Source organism: Rutidosis leptorrhynchoides, chromosome 5, assembly GCF_046630445.1.
Source record: "Rutidosis leptorrhynchoides isolate AG116_Rl617_1_P2 chromosome 5, CSIRO_AGI_Rlap_v1, whole genome shotgun sequence".
Lineage (NCBI taxonomy): Eukaryota > Viridiplantae > Streptophyta > Magnoliopsida > Asterales > Asteraceae > Rutidosis > Rutidosis leptorrhynchoides.
Genome location: NC_092337.1, coordinates 357,473,566 through 357,488,104, shown reverse-complemented (window position 1 = coordinate 357,488,104; position 14,539 = coordinate 357,473,566). Strand labels below are relative to the sequence as shown.

Below are 14,539 nucleotides of genomic sequence, written 5' to 3'. Positions count from 1 at the left end.
TATCAGTTGGATATCAAATGAAATATTAATCTAACGACGATTTTTCACAATTTAATATAGATTATAACAAATGAAAATATTTAATCTTTATATTTTTGATTTGTTATACATGTTTTAATTGTAATTTGTCACCGATTGTGACTTTAATTGAGCAAAATACATTAGTATATATAAGTTTAAACTAATCTAAGTATCTAACTTTGAATATTGTTAGTAACAATGTAATAATTGTGACTATCACAACACCTATTTTCGTTAATAATTTAAAATTTTATAGGTTATATGTATATGTTTATCGATATGTAAATGTAAATGCATATATTTTAGTACGTATATATGTATATATATATATGTATTTCGGGTGATAATGGATATATCCGTGGATGATAAATTGTCATCCATATCCGATCCACGAAATATTTAAATCATCCATATCCATATCCATATCAGTTAATCGTCCATTTACATCATCCATATCCATTATAAATGGATCGGATCGGGTGTATGTTCATGGATGAAACATCCATTGACATCCCTAGAAGTGAGTAGTTAGTAGTTAACATTCATTTGGTGAATGTTATCGATTTGTATATAATATTAATCAGTTAGTGTTATAACTCACAAAAAGAATTAATCAAGAAATCTTAACATTTAAAAAATATCTATTTTACTCGATGTTTGTTAGATTTAACTTCTTTTTTATGCATTTGCGTCAATTACTCAATTTTAATATAATATACACCAGATGAATGTTAAAAGTGTAGATGAATGTTACCTCAAAAACTCAGTTTTCCTTAATGTTAATATCATTCATTATCTTTGTATTAAATTTGTCTTTTGCAAAAAAAGAAAAAAAAAATCGTTGTAATAGAATACATTGACTTAAATTATAATATTTAGTAATTGTAAGTTTTTTATAACATCTTGAAATATAAAATCAATGATTAATTTTATGTTAACTGATTTTATATATGTAAGTTATTTAAGTATGGAGAGTGATTCTCACACACTAATGTTTTATTCATATACACTTTTTTATCAAAAAATTTATGATTATACCTTCAAGTTAATCTAGAAATGTTGAATTTATATTATTTTAAATAAGAGTATAATAGTAAGTTAATAATAAAATATGTGTATGGGCTAAAAAAGAGTGTTTGAAGATCACCTCCATTAAATATTTGTATATTGAAGGAATTTCATCTCAAATTGGATGAGAGAAAGAGAAAGATACAAAAATAAAAAATAAAAATAAAAATAAAAAAAAAAATTCTTATAAAGACAATACTCAAAGAGATGATTCATTATCATTATATTATTGCTAGTTAAAGTCTGAACGATATTTAAGTTACATGTTATAAAAATCTAACTAATACTAATATGTGTAAGTTTAAAATTAATAATTTAATTTTTGTATATAAGCTCCTTCATAAAGCATGTTCAAAAACTGGTGGTTCGACAAGCTCATTCGAAAAGCTCGCCCGACAAGCTCATTCGACTTGAGTTATTTGAACGAGTTTTCTAGTGAGTCGAGCCGAAAACTATTTTAGCTCGACTTGTAAAGTTAATCGAGCAATTAAATTTTGATCGAGCTGAAGTCGTGATAGAAAATTATCAAATCAAACACCTTTTAAACGCATCTGAACTCGAGTAGCTCGTTAAAAGTTCGGTTTGTTAACAACTCTACATCCATCATAACTGTGCATTAATAGGTTGTACAATACAGCATGTTGATCCGTATTCTATGAAGAATGTATATATATAAAAAATGATTAATATATCACTAAGTATTGGCTAAATTTATATTAAAAGTAAAAAAAGAAAATATGCTAAACTTTACTATGTTTTTGTTTTAAGAATACACAACATATTAAAAAATCTCATGTGGCTCTAAATGGCAGCCCATGTGGTTGGGTTTTTAGATCACTTGTGCTGTTTCCGGAGTCGTAACTTGATTTTCACCGTTTTTGCTCTAGGTTCTTCGTTTTAAGTTTGTTTTCTTCGATTCTTCTTGCATCATCTTCATAATCACTTGATCTACTAAAAAAGTAAATAAACGCTTAATTCTTCGATAAAGTTAATTACTTTATTGATAATGAAAAAGTGGAGACACTAAGCTTGGGACTTCAATGTTTTGCAACCAAACATATTTCAGAAGACCTATTGTGTCAATACATTGTGTGCATATGAGGTGCACATTAACGAGGTTGGATCATGGAAAATTCAACTGGAAAACCCATCATGAGAAACCATGAAATCTTTTAGCCGATTTTTAAAGGATACTAAGCTTGGTCCAACTGTGTGTGACCCCACATTGTATCGGAGTCTTGCTGGTTCACTTGAGTATCTCACTTTTACTCGTCCAGAAATTACTTATGGTGTCCAATAAATATGTCTATTCATCCATGATCACGAGCCCCAATTAGCAGCTCTCAAATGGATTCTCCGCTACATTTAGGGACACTTGATCTTGGCCTACAGTTGTTTGCTTCCTCGACTGTTTTTCTTGTGGCTTATTCGGATGTTGATTGGGCAGAATGTCCCTCCATACGCAGATCTACATCCGGTTATTGTGTTTTTCTTGACAGTAACTTGCTATTTTGGTCACCTAAGCGACAACACACACCTTTGAGATCTATTGCAGAGGCAGAGTATTGAGGTGTCACCAATGCGGTTGATGAAACTTGCTGGCTTCGCAATCATCTTCGCGAGCTCCACTGTCCGCTCTTTCGTAAAGCATATTCGATATTTGGTTCGACCAACTCGTTTGAAAAGTTCGCCCGCCAAACTCGTTCGAATTGATTTAATTGAACGAGTATTCGAACGAGTCGAGCCGAATATTATTTTTTATAGCTCGACCCGTAAAGTTAATTGAACAATTAAATTTTGATCGAGCTCGAATCGTGTTCGAAAATTATCAAATCAAACATATTTTAAACGCATCTAAACTCGAGTAGCTCGTTAAAAGCTCGGTTTGTTAACAACCCTACATCAACAATAACCGTACATTAATAGGTTGTACAATATGTTAATGCATACTCTATTAGAATGTATCATAAAAGATGATTAATATATCACCCCCACAAAGTATTGGGTAAATTTATATTAAAAGTAAAGAAAATATGTTAAACTTTACTATGTTTTTTATTTTTAGAAAACACAACATATTAAAAATCCCTTTTTACGTTACACGCATCACCCAAATTTTGCATTATCACATTTATTCAAACTCCCTATATATGAAACTAATTCCATTGATTCCTACACACCAAACTCCTTCTATTTCTCCATCTCTCTCCTACATATTTCTTAGACAAACACACACACACACACACACACACTAAGTGTGTTCTTATTCATGAAAACAGAAATAAGGGTATAATAATTAGTAATAATACACATATATACAAAATGATGAATACTTTACTGGTTCTAACAATAATCCAAATTTTCGGTGTGTTTATGGTTGTTTATGGAGATAAAGGGGTGGTAAATCCATCTAAGTTGAGAATGTTTGTAGATGAAATTCCAGATATGCCCAGAATCAAAGGATATCATGTTGTGAATGGAGTTAAACTTCCAAAAGCTCTCAAAATTACAATGTTTCATAAGTATTGGGTATGTCTTCAATTTTAATTATTTATCCTTCAATTTATATATTTCATGCATTGTTTGTGCTTGTAGCCTTATTGAATGTCTCAGGTATTGAATGTGAATATGTTATCATATTTTCCAATAAAGTTTCAAAGTGAAGCATATTTTATATTATTATAATCTATCTATATTTGATTTGATTTAATTACCTGATAGAATTGTTTGTGGGCCTTAATTTTAGTTAAGCGTATGTAAGTTGAGTACACTTGATGAATTAGTTTTCAAACTTTAATCCCACTTTAAAATAATACAGTTGTTGCATTCGATTTACATGGACATAGCCATGTAAATATATTACAATTTCATATAACATTTGGGAACACCGACCCGTTTAGCTCACATGATCCAATTGAATTCCGTAAAGCAAATGAGCTATTACTTTTTTTTGGGTGACTTGCACCTCATTTTATCTGCAAGACAAAGACGAATTATGTTTTCTTATCGATCTTGCCCACTTTTGTCCTGTTAAACTACTTTATTAAAAGTTGATAAAACATTTCTTGCGATTCTTTTATTCATTAACAAACAAACAAACACATACTCCCAGTAACATACCTTATTCCCAATTTGTTAGTAATTTTTCGCCTTTATTAGATAAAAATGTCATTCTAACGGCTATATATCTGTAGAATATTATAATTATAATAATTTAATATAATAGAAACGGTTGAACATATTTTTTTTTAACAAAAAATGGTATTTTCTGAATTTGGCTGATTTATTTATGATTATAGTATAACTTAAATTGAAAGGAAGTTAAAACTTTGAACACTTATGTAACCATAATTCGGCGTTTTCCAACAATGAAATAAACTTCCTTCCATTTGTGTATATTTGAATGCTACCCAAAGAAATAATGATGTGGATCATATTGAGAACTAACAAGTATAGGTGAAAAATAAATATACCATTTTTTCTCATATTAAAATATTTACAATTTTTTTGTTGATAATTTGATATTAATTGGTTCTATGGCTAATTCTGATAAAAACTTATATGTTGCGATGTAGTTGTAATACGGAGTAATACTTTAATCGGTGAATATGATATTTAATTAGTAAAAATTCAGAAGTATCTTCAAGCATATGCATGATAAGCAACCGTCGCCTAGGGCCCAAAAATTAAGAGTGTCCCAAAATTTTGAATACGTAAATATTTTTCTCAATATATTTAATTAAATCAAATAAAATTTTGTCAATTAAATTTAAAATACCTTGTTTTTAAATACTTAAATACAATATAAGTAAATAAATAGATAAATTAAGGTATTACTACGTATTTTTTTAGGCGTAGTAAAAAATTTTAACGTATATATGGGTCTATTTTTTTTTTTTTAAAAAGCAAGTAAAACTTTCATTCATATAATGGATAATTACAAGGCCCTATGATCTATACAATATGGAGATGCAATGTATTATGTAAAAATTACGAGAAAAGAGAATAGGAACACACGGAAAACATGAACCTAGAGACATTAAAACACCGCAACACTTGAGAGAGATCAAGCTGGGTGGGAGTAGGCAGACAGTACCGCACTTGCGATGACAAAGTTGCCTACTACTACTCATTTAACCAAGTGAATAATGGGAATCTAAGGCATGCCTTCGTGCGTCGATGCGAGCTTTGTGGCCGAATTAGCCAATACCCATTCTTTGAATGTTCAAGGATGTGTAAAACGATGGGTTGATGAGCCATTGGTGCCATTCTAATAGTGATTTCTTTGATCTTTTGAAAATCCATGAAAACGTTTGTGCTTGGATCTCGAAAAGTATAGTGGCGGGGGACCAAACTTTTTTGCTAAAGACCTTGGCGTTACGGTTCTTCCATATCATGTAGATTGTGGTCCATTTTGTCGCTTGCCAGATGTATTTACCTAGGATCGATGTGGTGAATGTTTGATCCGTTAATGTTATGTCGTGTAGGTTGGAGAACGTGTTTGCGGGGAGGTTCCACCAGGCTAGGATAGAGTTCCAAGTTGCTTCAGATGTAGTGCATTGGAATAAAATATGTTCCATGGATTCCACATGTGAGTTGCAAAGTGGACAGAGTATGGTATCGAGATCGATGTTACGCTTGTCAAGTTCAACTCTAGTCGGGATTCTACCTAGTATGACCCTCCAAATGAATATGTTGATTTTTTGCGGTATGAGTTTGTTTCTTGGTGTTTTGAAGGTTAAGGTAGGTGTCTCGAGTTTGAGATTGTTTAGAATTGATGAGAGGGATTTTGTAGTGAACAAACCGAAATTATCTAAGTTCCACTTCCAAGTATCGGGGTTATCGGAAAGGTTAATGGAAGAAAGAAGGTTGTTTAGTTCCGATATTTCGTTAAGTGATCGTCCGTTCGGTTCTCGAGTCCAGTTCCAAGTTCCGGAGGTATGCGAGTTGGAGGACGATATGCGTTCCGAGACTAGCGCATTTTTATTTGATTCAAGTATGAAAAGCCTTCTGAATTGATTGCTAAAAGTTTCGTTTCCGCACCATTTTTCAAGCCAAAATTTGGTGTTGTTCCCATTTCCTAGGCGCTTTGTAATTGAGTTGGAGAAATTAGCACCGAGGTTGTCTGCGGTTTTACCTGCCTTGATGATTTCATTCCAAATTGTGGTACCTGCAACCTTTCTAGAAAAAACGTTAGTAACAACCCCTCTCCCCTCCCCGTATATGCTCGAAATTATTTTAACCCATAATGCGTTTTTTTCATTATAAAATCTCCACCACCATTTACATAGTAGGGATATGTTTTTGCAGAAAAGAGAACCGATGTTCAACCCACCTTTATCGTAAGGTAAGAGGATGTGTTCCCATTTAATCCAGTTTATTTTGCTTTCGAATTCCGAACCACCCCAGAAAAATTTTCTTCTTTTTGATTCAAGTATGTTAATTATTTTTACTGGAGCGTGAAATAAGGAGAAGTAGTATAGTGGGGTACTAGATAGGACGGATTTGATTAGAGTGAGGCGACCACCGTATGATATGGACTTTGCTTTCCAGTCAGAAAGACGTTTGTCGAATTTTTCAATGATCGGCTGCCATGAGGATGCTCTATTAGAGGGAGTCCCAATCGGGAGTCCAAGGTATGTGAATGGGGTGGAACCTGCCGAGCAGTCGATATACTTAGCCATCTCCTCGACATCGTTTTTTGTGACGCCAATCCCATAGAGGTTACTTTTTTTAAGGTTTACTTTTAAGCCGGATATGTTTTCGAAACATTTTAATAATTTTGAGATATTTTTCGCATTTCGTTTGCTCCATTCGCCAAAGAAGATTGTGTCATCTGCATATTAGAGATGGGATATGATAATGCTAAAAACGAACATATATTTCATAGCATTATTCCTCAAGAAAGACAAGCTTTTAGTTGCAATTGTTCTATTTACAAGTGATATTCGTTTAAATAATAAAAAGTGAAGACAAAAGACAGATTCGACGAATTGAAGACGCAAACGACCAAAAAGCTCAAAAGTACAAAGTACAATCAAAGAGGTTCCAATTATTGATAAGAAACGTCTCAAAATTACAAGAGTACAAGATTCAAAACGCAAAGTACAAGATATTAAATTATACGCAAGGACGTTCGAAAATCCGGAACCGGGACCAGAGTCAACTCTCAACGCTCGACGCAACGGACTAAAAATTACAAATCAACGGAGTACAAGAATATAATATAATATATATATATATATATAATTAAATTTAATTATATATATTATATTATATAATAAATAAATAAGCAGCCCACGTTTTTGTAGACTTTTGAGTCTCCCCAGCTGGCCATGCGATCGCATGAGCCTGAAGGGCAAAGCTCATGCGATCGCATGAGCACCTTTTCCAGCCCACATGCCCTATAAAAACGAGTGTTTGGTTCATCAATATTCATCCATCAATCTCTCTATCTATATGTAAACGTATATATATATTTATATTTTAATTTTAATTTTAAATCCTAATAATAAGGGTATGTTAGCGAATGTTGTAAGGGTGTAAGTCAAAATTCTGTCCGTGTAACGCTTCGCTATTTTTAATCATTGTAAGTTATGTTCAACCTTTTTAATTTAATGCCTCGTAGCTAAGTTATTATTATGCTTATTTAATACCGAAGTAATCATGATGTTGGGCTAATTACTAAAATTGGGTAATTGGGCTTTGTACCATAATTGGGGTTTGGACAAAAGAACGACACTTGTGAAAATTAGACTATGGGCTATTAATGGGCTTTATATTTGTTTAACTAAATGATAGTTTGTTAATTTTAATATAAAGATTACAATTGGACGTCCCTATAAATAACCATATACACTCGATCGGACACGATGGGCGGGATATTTATATGTACGAATAATCGTTCATTTAACCGGATACGGAAATGGATTAATAGTCTATGGAATTATTAAAACAGGGGTAAAATTATGTATAAGGACACTTGGCATAATTGATAACAAAGTATTAAAACCTTGTTACAGTTTAAGTCCCCAATTAGTTGGAATATTTAACTTCGGGTATAAGGATAATTTGACAAGGATACTCGCACTTTATATTTATGACTGATGGACTGTTATGGACAAAAAACAGACGGACATATTAAATAATCCAGGACAAAGGACAATTAACCCATGGGCATAAAACTAAAATCAACACGTCAAACATCATGATTACGGAAGTTTAAATAAGCATAATTCTTTTATTTCATATTTAATTTCCTTTATTTTATATTTAATTGCACTTCTAATTATCGCACTTTTATTTATTGTCATTGTATTTAATTGCACTTTTAATTAACGCATGTTTTAATTATTGTATTTTATTTCATCGCACTTTTATTTATCGCAATTTCATTATCGTTATTTACTTTACGCTTTAAATTAAGTCTTGTATTTATTTTTAATATTTTACATTAGGTTTTAACTGCGACTAAAGTTTTTAAATCGACAAACCGGTCATTAAACGGTAAAAACCCCCCTTTATAATAATAATATTACTTATTTATATATTTGTATTTTTATAAATTAAAACTAATATAGCGTTAAGCTTTGTTTAAAGATTCCCTGTGGAACGAACCGGACTTACTAAAAACTACACTACTGTACGATTAGGTACACTGCCTATAAGTGTTGTAGCAAGGTTTAAGTATATCCATTCTATAAATAAATAAATATCTTGTGTAAAATTGTATCGTATTTAATAGTTTTTCATGCTAAAATTTAATAGTATTTTATACCCCTTAGCTTTAACATCAAGTATTTTTGGCGCCGCTGCCGGGGATTCGAAATCTAGCTTAAAAGCCGGAAGCGCAACGCTAAATAAAAAAAATTATTTTTAGTTTACTTTTATAAAAAATACGCTTTTGTAAAAATACGTTTTAAATATTCAAAAATATAAATATTTTTAAGAGTTTGTTAAATATATAAGTTTTATAAAGTTTCTTTATTTTTATTTTAGTTTGTAATAATATAAATTTTATTTAAATATTTTGTAATTATATAAATATTTAAAACAGAATTTAAAAAAAAAAAAAAACTCTCGGGCCTGCTACTGTAGCAGCCCGTAACCTGGCCCAAAATCCTGGCTCATGCGATCGCATGAGCCCGAAGGCATAAACTCATGCAATCGCATGAGATCGTCTGACACGCCACAGTTTACCCTAATTCAGCATTTATTACGGGTATTATTTATTATTATTAATTTAAAACCCTAATTAGGTTTTTAATATTTAATTAGTTAGTTTAGATTTTAATTAATTTATGTATTTAGGTTAATTAGTTTAAATAATTTATAAAATTAATACTTTTATAAAATAAATAATATAAAAATAATATTTTTATAAAAATTGTACTTTTTACAACTTTTAGTGTATTTTTATATTTTGTCCCTTTTTAATTGTTTTAGCGTAATTTTTTTTGTATTTTTCGTTCGTATTTAGTTTTAAGACTTAGTTTTTGCCATAGTTATTTTTATTTCTAGATTTTTAGGTTTTGCCGTAAAATCTCTTAAGTGCTTTTTCTTTAGACTAAGATTTAGGTGCTTTAGAATTTTTCGACGCCTTTTACCTATGTATCAATTATCACTCCAATTAGTAATCTCAATTTGCAATTTTAATTTTAAGTTAGTGATAGTAATAAGGTTGGGTTAGTCGAGTGTTTTAAAGCTTTATAAGTCACTCTTTTTCTTTCTTATTTTTCGACGCCTTTTATTTATTTATTTTTTTTTTCAACCCTTTTCTTTTTCGACCTTTTTCGACGCGCTCTTTTTCTTTCTTATTTCTCGTCATTCTAGTTTTTAGGACTTAGAATTTTCTCTATTTCTTATCTAAAACTTCTTAAAATTACGAAAATTTATTTTAAGTGGTTAAATTGATAGACATCAAAATTTTCTGGTTCGTAGTAATAGTTGGATTTGTACGTGGACCGGGTTATTGGAGCCAAACAGTACTCAATTATATTGAGACCAAACGAATCCTGCCCCTCTGCTGCATCTTTTGGCTATTCGAAACGTGGGCAAAATCAGAAAAGTCTATTAATTGGATAACTTATATAATTTTTCTTTCCTTTTAAAAACTAATAAGATATTCAGTGAATGCACCGAGCAAGACGTTCACCACCTTTTGTACGTTCACCACCTGTAACTCGATCAAGACATCTAGCAAATATTGCCGCCGTTGATTTTTCTTTAGAATCGTCATCCAGTCGACCAAGTACTCCAATTCAAATTTCCGATAATCCATTTTTTGAACCCGACCTCACAATTGAGAATCCGGAGAATATTCAGGGACGATTCATAGATCCTGAACCATTAATTTTTTCTCCGGAACCACCAATCATTCAAACAGAGATTGTTGAGGAACGAACCATTAAATCAGAATCCTCTAGTGATTCAGATTCAACAAATTCAATCATGGAAAATCTGGAACCTTTAAGTATGGAAGACCGAATGAGAGCTAAACGCACTGGCCAAGGTCACGCAATTACTCATCCTGACATTAATGCGCCAGATTATGAAATCAAAGGACAAATTCTACACATGGTGACTAATCAATGCCAATTTAGTGGTGCGCCGAAGGAAGATCCAAACGAATATCTTCGTACCTTTAATAGAATCTACACACTATTTAAAATAAGAGAAGTGGAGAATGAACAGATATATCTCATGTTATTTCCCTGGACTTTAAAGGGAGAAGCCAAAGATTGGTGGGAATCGTTACCTGAAGGGGCGATTGATACATGGGACGTTTTAGTTGAAAATTTTCTTAAACAATTCTTTCCGGCATCTAAAGCCGTGAGACTTCAAGGAGAAATTGTTACGTTCACACAGAAGCCAAATGAAACTCTATATGAGGCTTGGACCAGATTTGGAAAGTTATTAAGAGGATGTCCGCAACATGGTTTAGACACCTGTCAAATAGTACAAATATTCTACCAAGGATGCGACATCACTACAAGGAAAGACATAGATATAGCAGCTGGTGGTTTTATTATGAAGAAAACAGAAACTGACGCTTATAAGATTATTGATAACACTGCTTCCCACTCACATGAGTGGCACCAAGAAAAAGATATCGTTAGATCATCTAAAGCAGCTAGAGCCGATTCTAGCCATGACTTAAATTCCATTTCCGCAAAGATAGACGCTGTCGAGAGACGAATGAAAAAGATGACTAAGGATATACACTCAATACGAATTAGTTGTGAGCAGTGTGGAGGACCACATTTTACAAAAGATTGTCTCAGTATTGAACTAACAATGGAACAAAGAGAGAATGTTTCATATCTAAACCAAAGGCCTGGAAATAATTATCAGAATAATTATCAACCGCCAAGACCGATTTACAATCAAAACCAGAATTATAACAGAAATGTTCCATACAACAATCAACAAGGTCCTAGCAATCAACAAGTATCCAATAATACTTACAATCAGTAAAGACCTAATTTTCAAAACAAACCACCACAAACCGATGATAAAAAGCCGAATTTAGAAGATATGATGACGAAGCTAGTTGAAACTCAAACACAGTTTTTCACATCTCAGAAACAAACTAATGAACAAAATGCTCAAGCATTTAGAAATCAACAAGCTTCTATTCAAAACTTGGAACAAGAAGTAAGTAACCTAGCAAGGTTAATAGGTGAAAGAAAACCGGGAAGTTTACCTAGTGATACAAATGCTAACCCCCGGAATGAAACAGCTAAAGCCATTACCACAAGAAGTGGTATGACACTTAAACCACCTGAAATACCTGTAATTTCTGATGAAGCTATTCCTACTCCACAAGAACCACAACCTGAACAAGATAAGGAGAAAGAACCGGTAGTTGAAAAGGTTAATGAAGATAACACAGTTAAGGCTAAACCTTATGTTAAACCATACCAACCACCACTTCCTTACCCGAGTAAAATGAGAAAAGAGAGACTTGAAGCCGAGCAATCCAAATTCTTGGATATGTTTAAACAGATAAATGTAAATCTTCCTTTCATTGATGTAATTTCAGGAATGCCTAGATATGCTGAATTTCTGAAAGATCTAATCTCGAATAGAAAAGAAATGGAAGAACTCTCGGCCGTTACTATGAATGCTAATTGTTCAGCAGTGCTGTTGAATAAGATACCAGAAAAATTATCTGATCCAGGAAGTTTCACAATTCCATGTTTTCTGGGTAGTCTTAGTTCAATAGAAGCATTGGCAGACTTAGGTGCTAGTATAAATTTAATGCCGTATTCACTATACACTAAACTAGACCTTGGAGAATTGAAACCAACACGAATAAGCATACAACTAGCCGATCGATCAGTAAAATATCCTATAGGGATAATGGAGAACATGCTAGTTAAAGTTGGTACTTTAGTATTTCCAGTAGATTTTGTTATTCTGGACATGGAAGAAGATTCTCAAGTTCCTCTCATATTAGGAAGACCATTCTTAAACACGGCTAAAGCAATGATAGACGTGTTCGATAAGAAACTGACCCTAAGTATAGAGGACGAGAGTGTTACCTTTTCAGTTGATAGAGCAATGCAACAACCGCAATCTGCAGATGATACATGCTATTATATTCAAACTATAGATTCACATGCAGAATTGTTAGAAGAATTTCCAGAATTACAAGGAACAGGAGAATGTTCTTTAGGAGAAGGAACTGAACAAATTGATGAAACTGAAATGTTAGCTACACTAATGGCTAATGGATATGAACCAACAACAGAAGAAATTCAAATGCTAAAAGAAGAAGACAGATATCGATATAAATCATCGATAGAAAAACCACCGACACTAGAGTTAAAGCAACTTCCAAACCATTTGGAATACGCTTATTTACATGGTGAATCTGAATTACCTGTAATAATGTCGTCTTCTCTTGCTGAAAATGAAAAATCACAACTCATTTCTGTGTTAAAAGCTCATAAACCGGCCATTGCATGGAAAATTCATGATATTAAAGGAATAAGTCCTTCGTATTGTACACATAAAATCCTTATGGAAGAAGGTCATAAAACGTATGTGCAACGCCAACGAAGACTAAATCCGAATATGCAAGATGTAGTTAAAAAAGAAATTATTAAACTGCTAGATGCAGGTTTAATTTATCCAATCTCTGATAGTCTATGGGTAAGCCCAGTTCAATGCGTGCCTAAGAAGGGTGGCATGAATGTCATTACAAATGAGAAAAATGAGCTTATTCCTACTAGGACTGTAACAGGATGGCGTGTATGCATTGATTATAGAAAATTAAATGACGCCACCAGAAAAGATCACTTTCCCTTACCTTTCATTGATCAAATGTTGGAAAGATTAGCCGGAAACAGTTACTATTGTTTTCTTGATGGATTTTCCGGATACTTTCAAATTCCAATAGCAACCGAAGACCAAGAGAAAACCACATTCACATGCCCTTATGGTACTTTTGCTTACAAACACATGCCATTTAGACTTTGTAACGCCCCTGCAACCTTTCAAAGGTGCATGATGGCGATTTTTCACGACATGATAGAAGAATGCATGGAAGTTTTCATGGATGAATTTTCAATTTTCGGTGATACATTTGAATCATGTTTAATTAATCTGGAACGAATGCTTATTAGATGCGAACAATCAAATCTAGTACTTAATTGGGAAAAATGCCATTTCAAGGTTAAAGAAGGCATCGTTCTTGGTCATAAAATTTTAAAGAAAGGAATTGAAGTGGATAGAGCTAAAGTAGATATAATTGCTAAACTTCCACATCCCACCAATGTTAGAGGAGTTAGGAGTTTTCTAGGGCATGCCGGTTTTTACCGACGCTTAATAAAAGATTTTTCTAAAATTGCCACTCCTATGAATAAACTCCTAGAAAAGGATGCTCCATTCATCTTTTCAGATGAATGTATCAAATATTTTAATATTCTTAAAGAAAAACTCACTAATGCGCCGATTATGATAACTCCAAATTGGAATCTACCATTTGAACTAATGTGCGATGCAAGTGATTTTGCAATGGGAGACGTTTTAGGACAAAGGATTGAAAAACAATTTCAACCTATATATTATGCTAGTAAGACGTTACAAGGAGCACAAACGAATTATACAACTACTGGAAAAGAACTCCTTGCTATTGTCTTTGCTTTTGACAAATTTCGTTCATATCTCGTTCTAGCTAAAACGGTGGTCTATACCGACCATTCTGCTCTTAGATACCTATTTTCGAAACAAGATGCTAAACCAAGATTAATCCGTTGGATCTTACTCTTACAAGAGTTCGATATTGAAATTCGAGATAAAAGATGAGCAGAAAATCTCGCCGCTGATCATCTTTCTCGTCTTGAAAATCCTGAATTAGAAGTTCTAAATGAATCGGCCATACAAGACAACTTTCCTGATGAATATCTATTGAAGATAGATTATAATGAAATTCCATGGTTTG

The 14,539-nt window shown here is 32.6% G+C and overlaps 1 protein-coding gene across 1 annotated transcript in view; it reads left to right on the top strand.

Moving 5' to 3' along the window:
- Positions 1-3,462: 3,462 nt before the first annotated feature.
- The window catches only part of LOC139849686 (multicopper oxidase LPR2-like), a 51,817-nt gene continuing 40,740 nt past the window's right edge, over positions 3,463-14,539 (top strand). Inside the window, exon 1 of the mRNA XM_071839318.1 lies at positions 3,463-3,618. Within this exon, the coding sequence (XP_071695419.1) occupies positions 3,463-3,618 (156 nt within the window). The remainder of the gene's footprint in view (positions 3,619-14,539) is intronic.